Source organism: Nanorana parkeri, unplaced genomic scaffold (genome assembly GCF_000935625.1).
Source record: "Nanorana parkeri isolate BGI_ZX_2015 unplaced genomic scaffold, ASM93562v1 scaffold131, whole genome shotgun sequence".
Classification (NCBI taxonomy): Eukaryota; Metazoa; Chordata; class Amphibia; order Anura; family Dicroglossidae; genus Nanorana; species Nanorana parkeri.
Genome location: NW_017306399.1, coordinates 812,603 through 826,846, shown reverse-complemented (window position 1 = coordinate 826,846; position 14,244 = coordinate 812,603). Strand labels below are relative to the sequence as shown.

At 44.5% G+C, this 14,244-nt stretch overlaps 1 protein-coding gene across 1 annotated transcript in view; it reads right to left on the bottom strand.

Moving 5' to 3' along the window:
- Nucleotides 1–14,244, bottom strand: part of PATJ (PATJ, crumbs cell polarity complex component) — a 159,812-nt gene that overhangs the window by 83,071 nt on the left and 62,497 nt on the right. The window contains exons 19-23 of the mRNA XM_018553838.1: nt 8,682–8,891; nt 7,054–7,158; nt 4,896–5,186; nt 2,614–2,719; nt 532–670 (exon numbers count right to left, since the gene is read on the bottom strand). Coding sequence (XP_018409340.1) covers nt 532–670; nt 2,614–2,719; nt 4,896–5,186; nt 7,054–7,158; nt 8,682–8,891 — 851 coding nt within the window. The remainder of the gene's footprint in view (nt 1–531; nt 671–2,613; nt 2,720–4,895; nt 5,187–7,053; nt 7,159–8,681; nt 8,892–14,244) is intronic.

Sequence of the window (14,244 nt, the reverse complement as noted above, 5' to 3'; positions counted from 1 at the left end):
CATTACCTGCTGCCCGGCTTCTTGATTGCCCGGGAAGCCGGCTCCATGCTGTTTGACCGGGAAGCCGGCTTCCCAACCATTCAGCATTGAGCTGGCTTCCTGGCCAATCAGGAAGCTGGGAGGTGGGTCATTAACCGCTGCCCTGCTTCCTGATTGGCCAGGAAGCGGGCTCCATGCCGATTGTCCGGGAAGCCAGCTTCCTAGCCAATCAGCATCGAGCTGGCTTTCCAGCCAATCAGGAATACTAGTATCAGTGCATCCCTAATATACAGTGAGGGAAATTTATCAAAACTGGAGCAGTTGCCCAGAACCAATCAGCTTCTCTCTTCAGTTTGTTTCGTTAAGATTTGAAAATGAAAGATCTGATTGGTTGCCGTGCATAGCTGCTCCAGATTTTGTCTGCTCCAGTTTTGATCAATTCGTGTGTGTATGTATGTGTGTGTGTATATGTATGTATGTATGTGTGTATATAGGGAATGCAGTTAGTAATTGAATATGGAGGGCCCAGAACACACAAGGCCTTGTACATACGCAGACAGCTGGTTCGTTGTATGATGAGTTGCAGAGGTCACATTCACTCCAGACTCTCTTTGCCTTGTGATGTACCTTCCTATGGCAATTACATCTGGGTCAAACACAATCCCGGGTTCCTTGAGAGCAGGAAAATCACCTAAAATAATTTAAAAAAAATTAAATTAGAATTAACCTTAGATAAAATTATAAAAAAATGCTGATTAAAAGATAAAATAAAAAAAACAAAAAACTATTTGCACCAGAAGACACCTTTAGATGCCTTTACTCTGACTCCGACCCCACAGTGTGCTTTTTTTTCCCTCCATTAGAAGTCCTCAGCCTTCCAGATTTAATCAAATGCTCTGTCATAAACCCGCCCCCAGCCTGTGACTTGGCAGTGAATGAGTGGCAGCAAACTGATGAGCTAATCTGTCTGTCACTCTGCTCTCTTGTCCTATCAGCATGTTTCTTGACTGGTTCCTTGTGCTGCTTCTTCATTTCACACTCTGAGCTCTGCCGCACAGGCACCACAGGAGGTTATACTAAGTCACATTCAATTGATGATGTATTAATGAATACAGAACTGCAGTTTTTGCAGTTTGTATATTTATATAGTGTTTATGTACAGTCAGTATGTTTACCTAAAGTTAATCTTTGAATGACATCAGTACTTTTGAATAAATTGTATGCACACTGCAACTCACTACAGCCTGAAGGAAAATTCGATTTTAAAGAAAAACTATGGACTGAACAAAATCATTTCTATAACATCTGGATCATCTTAAAGGGTCAAGTCCACCGAAAACTGATATTTTATAGCGTTTGACAGAGAATAAAACCACCTAACAGCTTTGTATGTCTCTCGGGAACTTGATTGATGAGATCTCTGCGCTGAGTTGCCAGGTCTGCACCCCTGCTTTGCCCATTATGAGAGGTGTCCACCATCCCTGTGCTGAGTTCCTGGGTCTGTACACCTGCTGTGTCCATTATGAGGGGCTCCCACCATCCCTGTGCTGAGTTCCCAGGTCTGCACCCCTTCTGTGCCCATTATAAGGGGTCCCCATGTCCCTGTCCCTGCAATACGTTCCCAGGTTTATACACCTGCTGTGCCCATTATGAGGGGCTCCCACCATCCCTGTGAAGAGTTTCCGGGTCTGCACACCTTCTGTGCCAATTATGAGGGGTTCCCACCATCCCTGCAATAAGCTCCCAGGTCTATACACCTGCTGTGCCCATTATGAGGGGTTCCCACCATCCCAGTGACGAGTTTCCGAGCCTGCACACCTTCTGTGCAATTTGCGAGGGGTTCCCACCATCCCAGCCAGATTGTTTCCAACTGCAGTTGGAATACCCAAAACTCCCAGGTGGACAGGAAGAGAGTCAGTGATTGTAGCAGGGTAGCCAGGGGATGACTCCATATACCAAGCTTCACTCATAGCTTAAATATCACTTTCGGGTGGCCTGAACCTTTAACCAATTTGCTTCATTTTCCTAATCTGGGAGGGATGATATGCAAATTAGCCAACCATCCGCACCAGACACACAGGACACTCCATGTCCTAGTTTGGCCCAATTAAAATCATACTGAAAGGCAAAGTCATTCAAATTAGTCCTTATGTAAGTAAATACAAGTATGACCGAGGCGGGGCGACACCCAGTGCAGGTACCGGGTGACACCCCGCAGTGATGTCATCGCGTATGTGCGTGATGACGTCACGTGCGGTACTGCTGTTACCTGGAGGGGATGTCACCCAGTGGGATAAGGTATGCCGCTGGGTCCCCTCCTCTCTCGATGCAACTTTCCGGCTCTCGGTTGACCGAGTGCCCGACTTTTCAGAGGTGGATGACTGACAAGTCATTTTGGTGTCACTCCTCCAATGGTGGCACCCGGGTGCGGGCCGCACCCCCCTTGTGACGCCACTGCCGTGGTAGGGGCATCAGATTGTAAGCTCATTAGGGCAGAGACGGAAGGGAATAGATCTATTCACACTCTAACCTTCTGTGGAATATGTTGACTCAATGTACCTGGAAACTATGGAGATAATAATACATACATTTTTTAAAACCAAACAAAAATCATAACATAAACTTGAGGGAAACCTTCTAGTTCGATGTTAATGTCCTCTGGATTTTGGACCTCCATTTCGGAAGCATATGTATTTACAGGATCCACTGACATTACTCCAGGGTCAGTCTGTTCAATATACTTCAAATAAGAAAGAAAAAAAAAGTGTTACATGCTGATGATCAAGCAAAAATAAAATATTAAATATATTCATATTGACTGTCAAGGTCTTTTAGTAAAAGAAAAATATAGGATTTCCCCTTTTTTTTTTTTTATATTTACCTAAAAAAATGTATTATTCCGATTATATATTTTAAATTTCCTGTATTACATGCTGTACTAAATACAGTTTTTTGATCAGGTAAATATTAAATATCAGGTAAATATTATAAATAAATGTCATATGTACTTAGTCAGCAGGTGGCAGGCTCCAAGCTAAAGACTATTCCAGCTTTGTATTGTCTTTTGGCAGCGGTGAAACTATTTGAGTTAGTCAATTATACGTTGCCTGCCAACAAGCACACAGCGTCAGACACTAGGGGGAGCAGTGGCATGACCACAACTGTCTGCTAGACCTGAGTCACATGGGAGCAGGTCACAACCAGAATCACTGAGGTACTTTTACCAGCTGAGGTAACGAAAGAAGCAACAGGGGAGCACTAGAAAAGGTATTAGTGGGTCTGAATGGGCACGGTGGATCTTTAATGCATATAATACCTTACCTGCCCCTGTCCTCCCCTTCCCCTTAACATGCAATTAACATTTTCCACATTTTCCAATTTTGTTTTCAAGACCTGCCTCTTTCGTTGGTCTTTGCATCAAAACCAACAAGAGAGGCAGCCCCAGTCTGCCAGCCCCTCCTACCTCCCTTGGTGGGAGGGGCTGGCAGACCCCTGTAAACGTCACAGCTTTCTGCCTCGGAACTTCTTTCAAGAGGGTTATATAAAGGGGCACATCCCTGGCATCCCTTTAGACACAGATCAGTTGCTTAAGCATACATGTCAAAGGGAATGCCTCAGATGTGGTTTTTAATATACTGCTCGGGAACATAATGATTGATGGCAGAGGAAGCTAATTGCTGTGATAGGTGGGCAACAACAGTATGGATTGGGAGGAGAGGGGACTTATAATGACAACAGTCATTAATAAAGGAAATAGACAGGATCAAGATAGCTGCTGCAGCTTCCAACACTTATGCAAGTTTGCAGGAAATTAAGAGTAATGGGTTTTAAAAAAGGTAAACTATGTGGCGAGTGAAAATCACTCAGCCTCATAGTTCTAGGCGACCTGCGACAATGAAACTGTCACAGGTCAGCTCAATAGATCGGGAAGTGAGCGAACACATAGCGTTGCTCGCTCATTTCTCGATCTATCCGTGCAGAGAGCTGTGACTGTCACTCACGGCTTCCTGCAGGGATTCCCCCCCTACCCGCTCCGATCCTCCAGCGCTGACTGGCGGAACGGACGGGTGAGGGGGTGGGTACAGCTGGCTCTGCCTTTAGATAGGCAGAGTCAGCTGTCAATCACACAGCTGGATGGATCTCGACAGTAATGTCGGGATCCGTCCCGGCTGCGGCGTCTCAGTATACCGCGAGCTACAGCTCGCGGTATACTGAGCCTAGGGTGACGGGAGGACGCTAGTTTGTGTTCTCCCGTTACCCTTAGGACAACTATGGGGAAAAGCCCTGACCCCATAGTTCTCCTTTAACACTGGAGAGGACTTGCTACACAAATGGGAAATTAAGGCGTTCAGCTGTAAGCTTTTTGATTTTTCAATGACAAGACAGGCTCTCTTTAAAGCATCAGCCCCACTGACGATTTTGCTCCGTTTACTCCATTCCGCAAGCTCTCTTTAAAAAAAAAAAATCCCACCCAAAAGTTCAGAACTGCCAAACATAATTCTAGAACTTCTGAATTAAAGAAGCCCAGGTCAATAAAACGCGCTCCAGACGTACTGCGTGATCAATACCTACATTTAAACCATGACAAGCTGCTCATAAATATTCACGGACTGTCTGCAAAATAACTTTTTTTTTTTTCTCAGTGTTCAATCAAATGGCAATTTGCAGACGCTTTGAAACAGTCACAAGCTTGCAATTTCATGAGTCAATGAATAACTTTGTGGCCATTTTTATTTTCCTGGGCTAGACTTAAAGAACTAATCTGGAATTAAAGGGGAAAAGGATCAGACAGGGGTGTGGAGTGATAAATCAGTCAGGGAGGGGGGGGGAGGCGGCATTATATGAGCCAGACAATCTCATAAAGCAGTTAAATTGCACCTTTGTAAATGACGATTTGCACTTATTGTTGTACATACGTCTGCATTGTCTAGCCAGGGCTGGCTATACGACGGGTTCTCCTCGGAGCGGATTCCATTATAATTCAGACTATACTGATTGGCGTAGGGATGTGGCTCGCCCTGTTCTGTATACTCTTCATCCACCAGCATCTCCCTTTCCTCTGCAAAGCCCTCCAATTCGTGCATTTCCCACAACTCTTGCACAGCCTTTGTATTATCGTCTTGTAAGTTGAAAGCTGGTCCCATCGCCGACAATGGCTCGTCAACCAACTCCTCTTGTTCCAAGAAGGGCTCCACTTTGTATTGTACCTACAGCACACACAAAATTCAAATGGTAAAAAGAGTGATGTAGAATGAGCACAAGTCTTATACAATAGGATGCTCAGAATAAATAGCAATACTGAAAGCATATCCAGCCAAAACTTTTATTTTAGGTTTTACTGCTGAAGTAGAGCAATAATAAAGCAGCTGAAAGGAGAGGCTGGACAAAGCTGCAGCAGCTCTGCCTGCGCCCCCATAGTGGCATGAAGTGCGGTGGCGTCACTCGTGACTTCACTACAGTTCTCATATAAAAAACTACGCAGAAGCATAATATTCACATTCACTTCTACACAGTATTCCTCTGGAGCTATATCTGTAGAAGCATTGGAAGCTCCTGGGCTTCGTGCTGAATGCCTGAACCCCTTTCTGGACCCGCTGAAGCTGGCGATTCCCAGTACTGCTTTAAAACGGAGCTGGGCCACATAGCCGCTCCCACAAGCGGCATTTTAAAATGGTAGTTAAACTCTAGATTCTTGAAACTTTTTTTTTGTAGAACTACAAACGTCCTTTTTATCACTACAGTTGAAAGCGTTTGTCAATTTGACTCCATCTACTATCAGAAAATGGAATGAAAGTTCTGAAAACAAATTCAAGTTTTAAAAAGATGGGGAGCCACCCTCTAAGGATGAATCTTCCATACACTGTTTAATCCATGAACATAAAATAAGCTGTAGACTGACACACAACTTTACGCTCTCACGTGTTCCACCATTGTGGCTTAATCACGACAAAAGCGGTTGAGATCCTCGGATTGTGGAGGTGGATGCGAGTGGTGTATTCGTTTTGGGTGATCGTTCTAAAAACAAATTGTTTTGAATGAAATTCTACTGGTGTAAGGCCAGCTCAACTCAAGAGTTAAATCATAAAAATGCATTCAAGTACCTTAACTATTAACAAAAATGTATCTTGTGTATCGATCGGCTGTAGATCCTCAAATCATCTCTGAATTGGTGCCGACACTGTCCTTCCTTCTGGAGGGGGGCTACGTCTGTTCACCATGGTCCCTGTGTGTGTTGTAAAGTAGTCACCGCTCCAAGCTCGCTCCCTTGATGGACTACAATCTCAATACAAATTAATAAAGGAAATATGAGATTGTAGTCCATCTGGGGAGTGAGCTTGGAGCGGTGACTACTTTACAACACACACAGGGACCATGGGGAACACAAGTAGCCCCCCTCCAGAAGACAGGACAGTGTCAGCACCAATTCAGAGATGATTCGAGGATCTACAGCCGAGTGATACACAAATAAGATACATTGTTGTTCAGAGTTAAGGTTCTTAATTCTTAAGATTTAAAAAGGAGAACTATGACACGAGTGAAAATCACTCAGCCTCCTAGTTCGAGCCGTCCTGCGACAATGAAACTGTCACACGTCGGCTCTATAGATCGGGAAGTGAGCGAACACATACCGTCGGTAGCTCACTTCTCGATCATCTCCCTGCAGAGAGCGGTGACTGTCAGTCACGGCTTCCCGCAGGGATCCCCCCTCCTCTGTCCGATCCTCCAGCGCTGACTGAAGGAACGAACGGGGGATGGGGCAGGCACAGCTGGCTCTGACTCTAGATAGGCAGAGCCAGCTGTCATTCACACAGCTGGGTGGATCTCAACAGCATTGTCGGGATTCGTCCCGGCTGCGGCAGTCTCAGTATACCGCGAGCTGTAGCTCGCTATATACTGAGCTTTGGGTCACGGGAGGACGCTAGTATATGTCCTCCCATGACCCTTAAGAGAACTATGTGGAAAAACATTTACCCAATAGTTCTCTTTTAACTCCTGAGTTTAGCGTCACTGTTCCACAGTTCACATTTTTAGAACTGGACAAACAAACACATCTATACTGAAACCAGCAATTACATGGTAACGATTAGACCGTAGTGATGCATCTTCTATTGCAGCGTCCATATTATCCCCCGATTCTCCTCTATGTGGAATGTACACAGTGTCACCTTTCATTTCATTCTAAAGGCAAAACACAGAATGTCAAAGTACATTTGTACAGGTTGATCTCATAAATCTGTTTTTATGTGGCTGCAGGCACAAGTTATTTCTCATGTCAGTATAATAAAGTAATTGTAGTCTGTGCAAGAACTAAGAAGCTGTAATAGTAAGGCCAGCAAGTGAGTGAGTACTGCAAGCAGACTGCCACCTTCCTGCTGCATGTGGGACGCTAAGCTGCAAATTAGGTTAATGTGCAAGATGAATTTTAAAGCAGAACTATGCAGATGAGACTCAGTATGTCTCGCTGTACTATAAATAAGCATCTTACCTGCATGCCAGCAATGTTCCCTCTAAATGCACACAGAGCCACGCATGTGGAGCTCAGTGTCACTCAGTATTCTTTAGTGTTGGCATGCATTAGCTCCCATGCGCATGCATGAGAATGTCATCCTGGGCCAGTTAGTCATGATGGTCATACATTCCAAATCTAGAAGACTGGGCAAAGATGTCAGTGATGGTGAGGGGAGCTTGGATCATTGGTGGAGAGGTAAGTAAGGTGGATGTTAGTTCCACTTTATTAATTTTAAATGCTCCCTATAACATAGCAAACCTTCACTTTTTGAGTTCAGTTCCACTTTATTGTGCCCTACCAGGACCCTGAAAGATTCACCTTTTGTCTTGGATTTACCCTGAAAAGTAGCAGTGCACCTTTCCTGTGCCTAGGCACAGCCTCGCAGCCATACCCCCAGCTCACTTAGCTCTGGGCGGCATATTTTGAATGGCTGTTTGGCGCGAGAACGGACAGTGCTGCACCAGGGGGAGGCTGAGGAGCATCTCACCTAGTGCAGTGGAAGGTATGTGATGACCCACTGAACACAGGGTTGCAACTCAATTTTGGGCCGTGACCCACCAGCTGAGAACCACAGCTCTAAGGCCCGGTTCACACCTGGGCGTTTTGTAGCGTGTTCAAATGCTCTGCAAAATGCTCAAACACCGAAATCCCATTATTTCCTATGGGTATGGTTCACACCTGGGCGTATTACCGGCCGTATGAACGCGCTACAAAACGCCCTACGCCCAAAGAAGTACAGGAGCTTCTTTGGGGCATTTTTGTCGCACGTTTCCAGTGGGATACAGCCAAATAGCCCTCAGAAACGCGCATTTGACGCACGCTTTTTTTACCGCGTATCGCGGTAAAAACATGCGTCACGAAACGTGCGACAAACGCGCATATTCGATACGCCTAGGGATGAACCCAGCCTAAGAGATTACCTATTAATATGTATCAAACAGGATCAGAAACCAGATCATTTCATTCTGGCTCACAGCTTTAGTTTGACAGCTATGTAATAGGCGCCAAACTTTGAATTGTATGATTGTTCAATGGAATAGTATTTAAAAAACAAAATCAGGCAGAATTTCTGCTTCAGATTCTTTATGAATTCTGATGTTAGAACATCAACATTTTTCTTTATTTTTTATTTCTGAATAAAAAATAGAAAAAAATAACTCTTTCATGGAAGGGTCCGATTTACAGATCTTACCACCAGCGGCTTGCAAAGGCCAATGCGGACTTTCCCCGGCGGGACAGATGTTAATATTTGCACAGCATCATCCAGCGAGGCATTGTCCATAAAACTGTCATTTACAAAGAGCAGGCGGTCGCCCGGCAGAATCTGGCCGCTTTCCTCTGCCATGCCACCTGCGACCAGAGACTGAACCACGATCACCGTCCGTGCTGGATCTAAAGGATCCTGAAGATGGAGCCAAAAACCAGACAGTGAGAAAAGACTAAAGTAGAAGATTTTTTACACTCAGTCTGCACCCTTCATCCGTAGGATCGTCCCCGTACGGGTTCGTCACAAGAAACTGATTGGGGGCAAATATATAAAAGTGCAAAAGTGCAAATGAAGAGGAGAGGTACAAAAATGATTAAAATGCTCTAATACAGTTTTTAATCTTGAAATTCAATCACAATGAAGATAGGAATTAATAACAAAATTATAGATTGATTAAATGATTGGCTGATTAAGTGATTGATTGGATTCCAGTCAGAGATCTTTGGTTTATTCTCCCCTCCTCTGCCAGCAACTAAGTGCTTAGTCAAACTGCGGCAGTCTGTTAACATTTAGGGCTGGTTCACACCATATCTAGAACGCAGGTGGTTTGCTTTATGTGATCCAGTGCGTTGTGGGCACTGACCGCATTGGAACGCACTAGATATGGTGTGAACCGGCCCGTCGGCTGAAATAGCTGACCTATCCTCCTGAAAATGCTAGACGCTTGATTTTGACACCCACCCTTATGTTTTCAACACTATGAGTCACTGACTTGGCGTAGGTATGCAATTAAAGTGTATGCAAATCCAAACAATGAACTTCACCTGAGAGGCGTCCAGAGGCGGGGTGACACACGGTGCGGGTACCAGGTGGCACCCCGCAGTGACGTCATCGCGTACGTGTGAGGACGTCATGCGCGGTACCGCTATTACCTGCTGGCGGCCATTTTTGGTGATGGACGCCGGCAGAGAGAGGAGGGGACGTCACCCGGCGGGATGAGGTATGCCGCCGGGTACCCTCCTCTCTCGAACAATGTTCGAGCTCTCGGTCCTTGACTGAGTGCCCGACTTTTCAGAGGGGAGCGACACCAAAATGACTGTCAGTCATTTTGGTGTCACCCCTCCAATGGTGTCACACGGGTGTGGGCCGCACCCCCCTTGTGACGACACTGCTTCGCCTATTTGCTCCTTTTTGGTCTGTTAAATATACCATTGAAAGTGTTTGTGAACCTGTTTGATAAGTGCAAAAATACCTGTTGATCCTTACCAACTCAGGATCGAGCAGAGTTTTCAGCCCTGCCCAGTTTACGTCTGTGAACTACAAAACACCCCGCATGTAATGAAAAATGAGGAGAGAGGGAGGTGTTACGTGACAACGCTGCTCCTCTAAAAATAGATACGGTACAGTGAAATGGATATACAACACAGATCTTCTACCAGTGGACTTGTAATGGTTCATGTGGAAGACTAAAGCCTCTTGTCATACGTTTGTGCCGTAAAAGTTCACCGAGAACTACAGAGGCCGAGGTTCAGATATTGCAAACATTTGCCTTGCTTTCTCACAGACTCAGAATCTGTGTTATTCAGAAGATAAGGCTGCCGACAATTGCAGCCAATCAACAAGGTGGGTTGCGTCCCCTGAATAAGTATGAAAAAGGAAAATTTCCTTCTTTGCCAAAAGTGTAACTTTAATCCATTGAAAGTTCCCATTGATATTGGTTGGTAGTCAGGCCCCTGGAAGTCCACTAACTGCTATTATTATCTTTCATGCATCCAATGCGATTTTCCAGCAGCACACCCCTGTGAGAGGATACAATTGGAGAGAGTGAAATTGCAGAGCAGATACTTAAACTGCAAGCCTGACTTAAAGTGACATTAAACCCTCAGATTTTTTAACATAAACCAATACTGCAATGTGCGCCTTACTGTAATCCATGGTCGTTTCCCTTCTCTTTGCTGCTCTTTCTTGTAAATCTTCATCTCTTCTCATGCTGGGCAGAACTTCTGTTTTGCAGCAGACTGCCTTGTCTCTGGAATGGCTACATGGTGTCTGTGTGCAGGTTCACAACCTGAGCCAGCACTACAGGAAGAGGCACTCAGTTGCAAAGGGAAGTTCTGCCCAGCATGAGAAGAGATGAAGATTTACAAGAAAGAGCAGCAAAGAGAAGGGAAACGACCATGGATTACAGTAAGGCGCACATTGCAGTATTGGTTTATGTTAAAAAATCTGAGGGTTTAATGTCACTTTAAACCCTTTGCTGAAGTGTGGCAATAAAACGGGTAATTGCAACTACAGGGCTAAAAATGACAATAAATATATATGAAAAGGAACTAGGGACCGTTTTGTATATCTTGGGTTTCTTGCATTGAGCCATTGTTAATTATAAATGTGCAGCCATACTTGTGAAGGAAGCAGGTTTCCTCCCTTGAATATTTACTTACTTTGGCCATGACCCTGGAGCTGGGAGTAAGCACCCTGAGACTTTACACTTGTACCCTTATTGACTGACAGACCTCAAAACATGCCATCAGCTCTCCAGTGTATAGCACAGCATCAAATAACCAGGCTCCATTAAATGGGAGCAATGAGAATAACTAAAGAAGAATGTCGGTCAAAGCAGGGACTACCAAGGCCAAACAATGTTTCTGGAGACACAAAGAGCTGATGAGAAACAAATCTCCAAGTACAAAGGAAAGACTGCTACAAATGCAAGTCTGGTCTGTTATTGTGTATGGCAGAGTAATTTTTTCCTTCACAATGTCTCCTAAACAACATTGTAAGTTTTAAACGGTTTCAAACTGTTTTGAAGTTTGAGGATCTTGAAAATCAGATGGATGTGATCACGAATGAAGAGCGTCCGTAGAGAGTCAATGAAGCAAAACCACATCTGTTGGAAGGATGAATTTTAAATAAATGGCGATACTGCAATAAATTCGGTTGGAGAGGAGCTACGCAAGATTGTCCAAGACAGCAAGTTAAATTAAGGGAAGAAGAACAACATGGTGGATAGATGACATCCAGGTAATGACAGACAAACACAATGTAAGGCAGAACATTAACCTTGCCAAAGAAAAGACCAAATGGATAATATGTTTGGAGCAAGGTTTCACGATTATAAGTTACCAAAGACTGCAAATGGTCATGGTAGTAGTAATGGTGAACAAATGCAGGGCTCTGTCGTTTGATACTGTTATCCGTTCGGGAGCCAGAAGACAGCATGGGTTATAAACATGAGGTCAAGTAGTTGACGGGAGCACCAATTAGATCTCAGGGATCCTCAGTTCTAGCTCCTCAAAGTAATGAAAAAAAAACAAAGTCTGCTTGGCCAAATAATGTAAAACTTATCAAAATACACTATATAGCCAAAAGTTGGTGGATGTCTAATCATCACACCATAATAAGCTTGTTGGACATCTCATTGCATTTCCATTAAAAAATTAATTTCACCCCTCCTCCCTTTTTGGCTATAACAGCCTTCACTCTTCTGGGAAGACTTTTCACAAGCTTTTGGAGTGAGTCTGTGGGATTTTGTGCCCGATCAGCCAAAACAGCACTTGTGGGATCAAAGTACTAATTGGAGGAGAAGATCAACTCAAAGGCATTCAAATGGGGTTGAGGTCAGAGCTCTGTGTTCCTCCACACTACTTGCGTTCCTCCACGCTAAACTGGTATTTATGAAGCTGGTTTTGTGCACAGGGGCGCAATCATAATGGACCAGGAAAGGGCATTGCTCAACCTGTTGTCAACATGATTGGAAGTTCAACATTTTCTAAAATGTCTTTGTATGGTGTATGAATTAAGAGTACATGCCATTGAAAACACCTGAACTCAATCTGAAAGGATGTCAATAAACTTTGGCCATGGAGCGTAGGCGTGATGATCGGGTTCCACAAACTTTTGAGTAAATATTGCACTTTCATAACCCTGATCAGTTTACTTTAATAAAGCAAGCTAAAGAATGGTGATGACCCACAAAGTGCAGTAACCTAAAGCAACCAGCTTCCAGCCCGCTGTTGTCAGACCGCTGAAATATGACCTCCAGTCAGGTTGGTATGGGTTATTGCACTTCCCGCATTTCTATTTGGTTAAATAAGTCAGACCATTACTCTACTCATTGTCAACTGCAGAGGAGTCTCACGTGCAAATTATGCATTATTAGCTTGTCTCCTTTGCGTTCTCCTCTGCGGCAATGTCATTTCAGGAGGAGGCAAGAAAATTTACACCCCTGACGCAGCCTGTGTCAAGGACGTTCAGGAGACACCGCGCCGTCCCTGCAGGGTGAAGAAAGAAAAAAAAACTTTGCTGAACTCAAATGATCTAGACGTTCTTCCATCAATAAAAATTACCATTCATTAGCTGGGATTTAAACCGATGATTCCACTCTACAGCACTCTGCAAATAGACTGCGGCACTTTAAAACGGCACAAAGCCCCCGCCCCTCCCCCCCCCGTTAGTCCTCGACAAACACTAAAACGGCAAAGGGGGTACGGAGGATATCGCCCTGAGAAATGTGCTGCAGCTTCTATACTGCAGCTTAAAACAGACGTGTCTTGGAGTCGACTGAATTGATCCATTAGGTTGATGGAAAACTTGAACACATCTGCTGACTCAGGAGAACTTCAGAATATTCTCCCCGCGAAGATATATGTGTATTGGCCAAGAGAGGGCAGTAACGATCAATAATTCCCAACAAACGCAGCTGCAGCTCTCGTCACTTTTGTGATGTGCGCAGCACAAAATGCTGAAGGACACTTTTCTACTTAATATTTTTTTGTTTAAAAGAGCACGTCTCATCACATGGTGAGGGGCTGTAGGATTTATGTCCATCATAGAGAGAACAAACTTTTTTTTCTCAGACTCTTATTAAGTCCTTTTCTGTGTCCTGGAGCATGGAGGTTCTGTAGAGCTTTGGGTGACAAAAAGCCTCCATTCCTCATCCACATCTTACCTGGCAACCAGACCTCATAATTAGTCTTAGCTGTCCACAGGCCTTTCTATGTGTGAGCCGACTCATGCTCAGGGCTCCCTCTCACCCTCTCTGCTGGGTGAAAAGGCTGAGTGCTGACAGAACACTAAAGAAGGTACAAGTGCTGCCTGATTATGTCAGGGAACCCATTAGAGTGCACCGTTAGTCAGCAACTCACCTGAGCTTAGGCTTAGCAGGTGTTTTGTTTGCTGCCATGCTGGAAAAAGTGCAGGAGCAAACCGGCATGGACTGTTTCTGGATGTTCCTGTTTAATGCATGTTTTACCACTGCTACCAGTTGATCCTGTCCCCATTACGATAGATAGATAGATAGATAGATAGAGACTGTATATGGGCTGGACAAGTCCCAGGAGACAGGAAGCCAATGCCCCTTAAAACTTTCAGCTGGGGCCTAACTTTTCTGTAGTTGTCAAAAGAATTGGTTCAAGCAAAATCCTGCTGGACCATACAAGCATAGGTGTAGGGCTGCAACCAATTATCGATAATAATCGATGAGAATAGTTGTCAACTTTTCTCATTATCAATTAGTTGGGGGGGGGGGGGGGGGGGGGGGGGGGAGAGA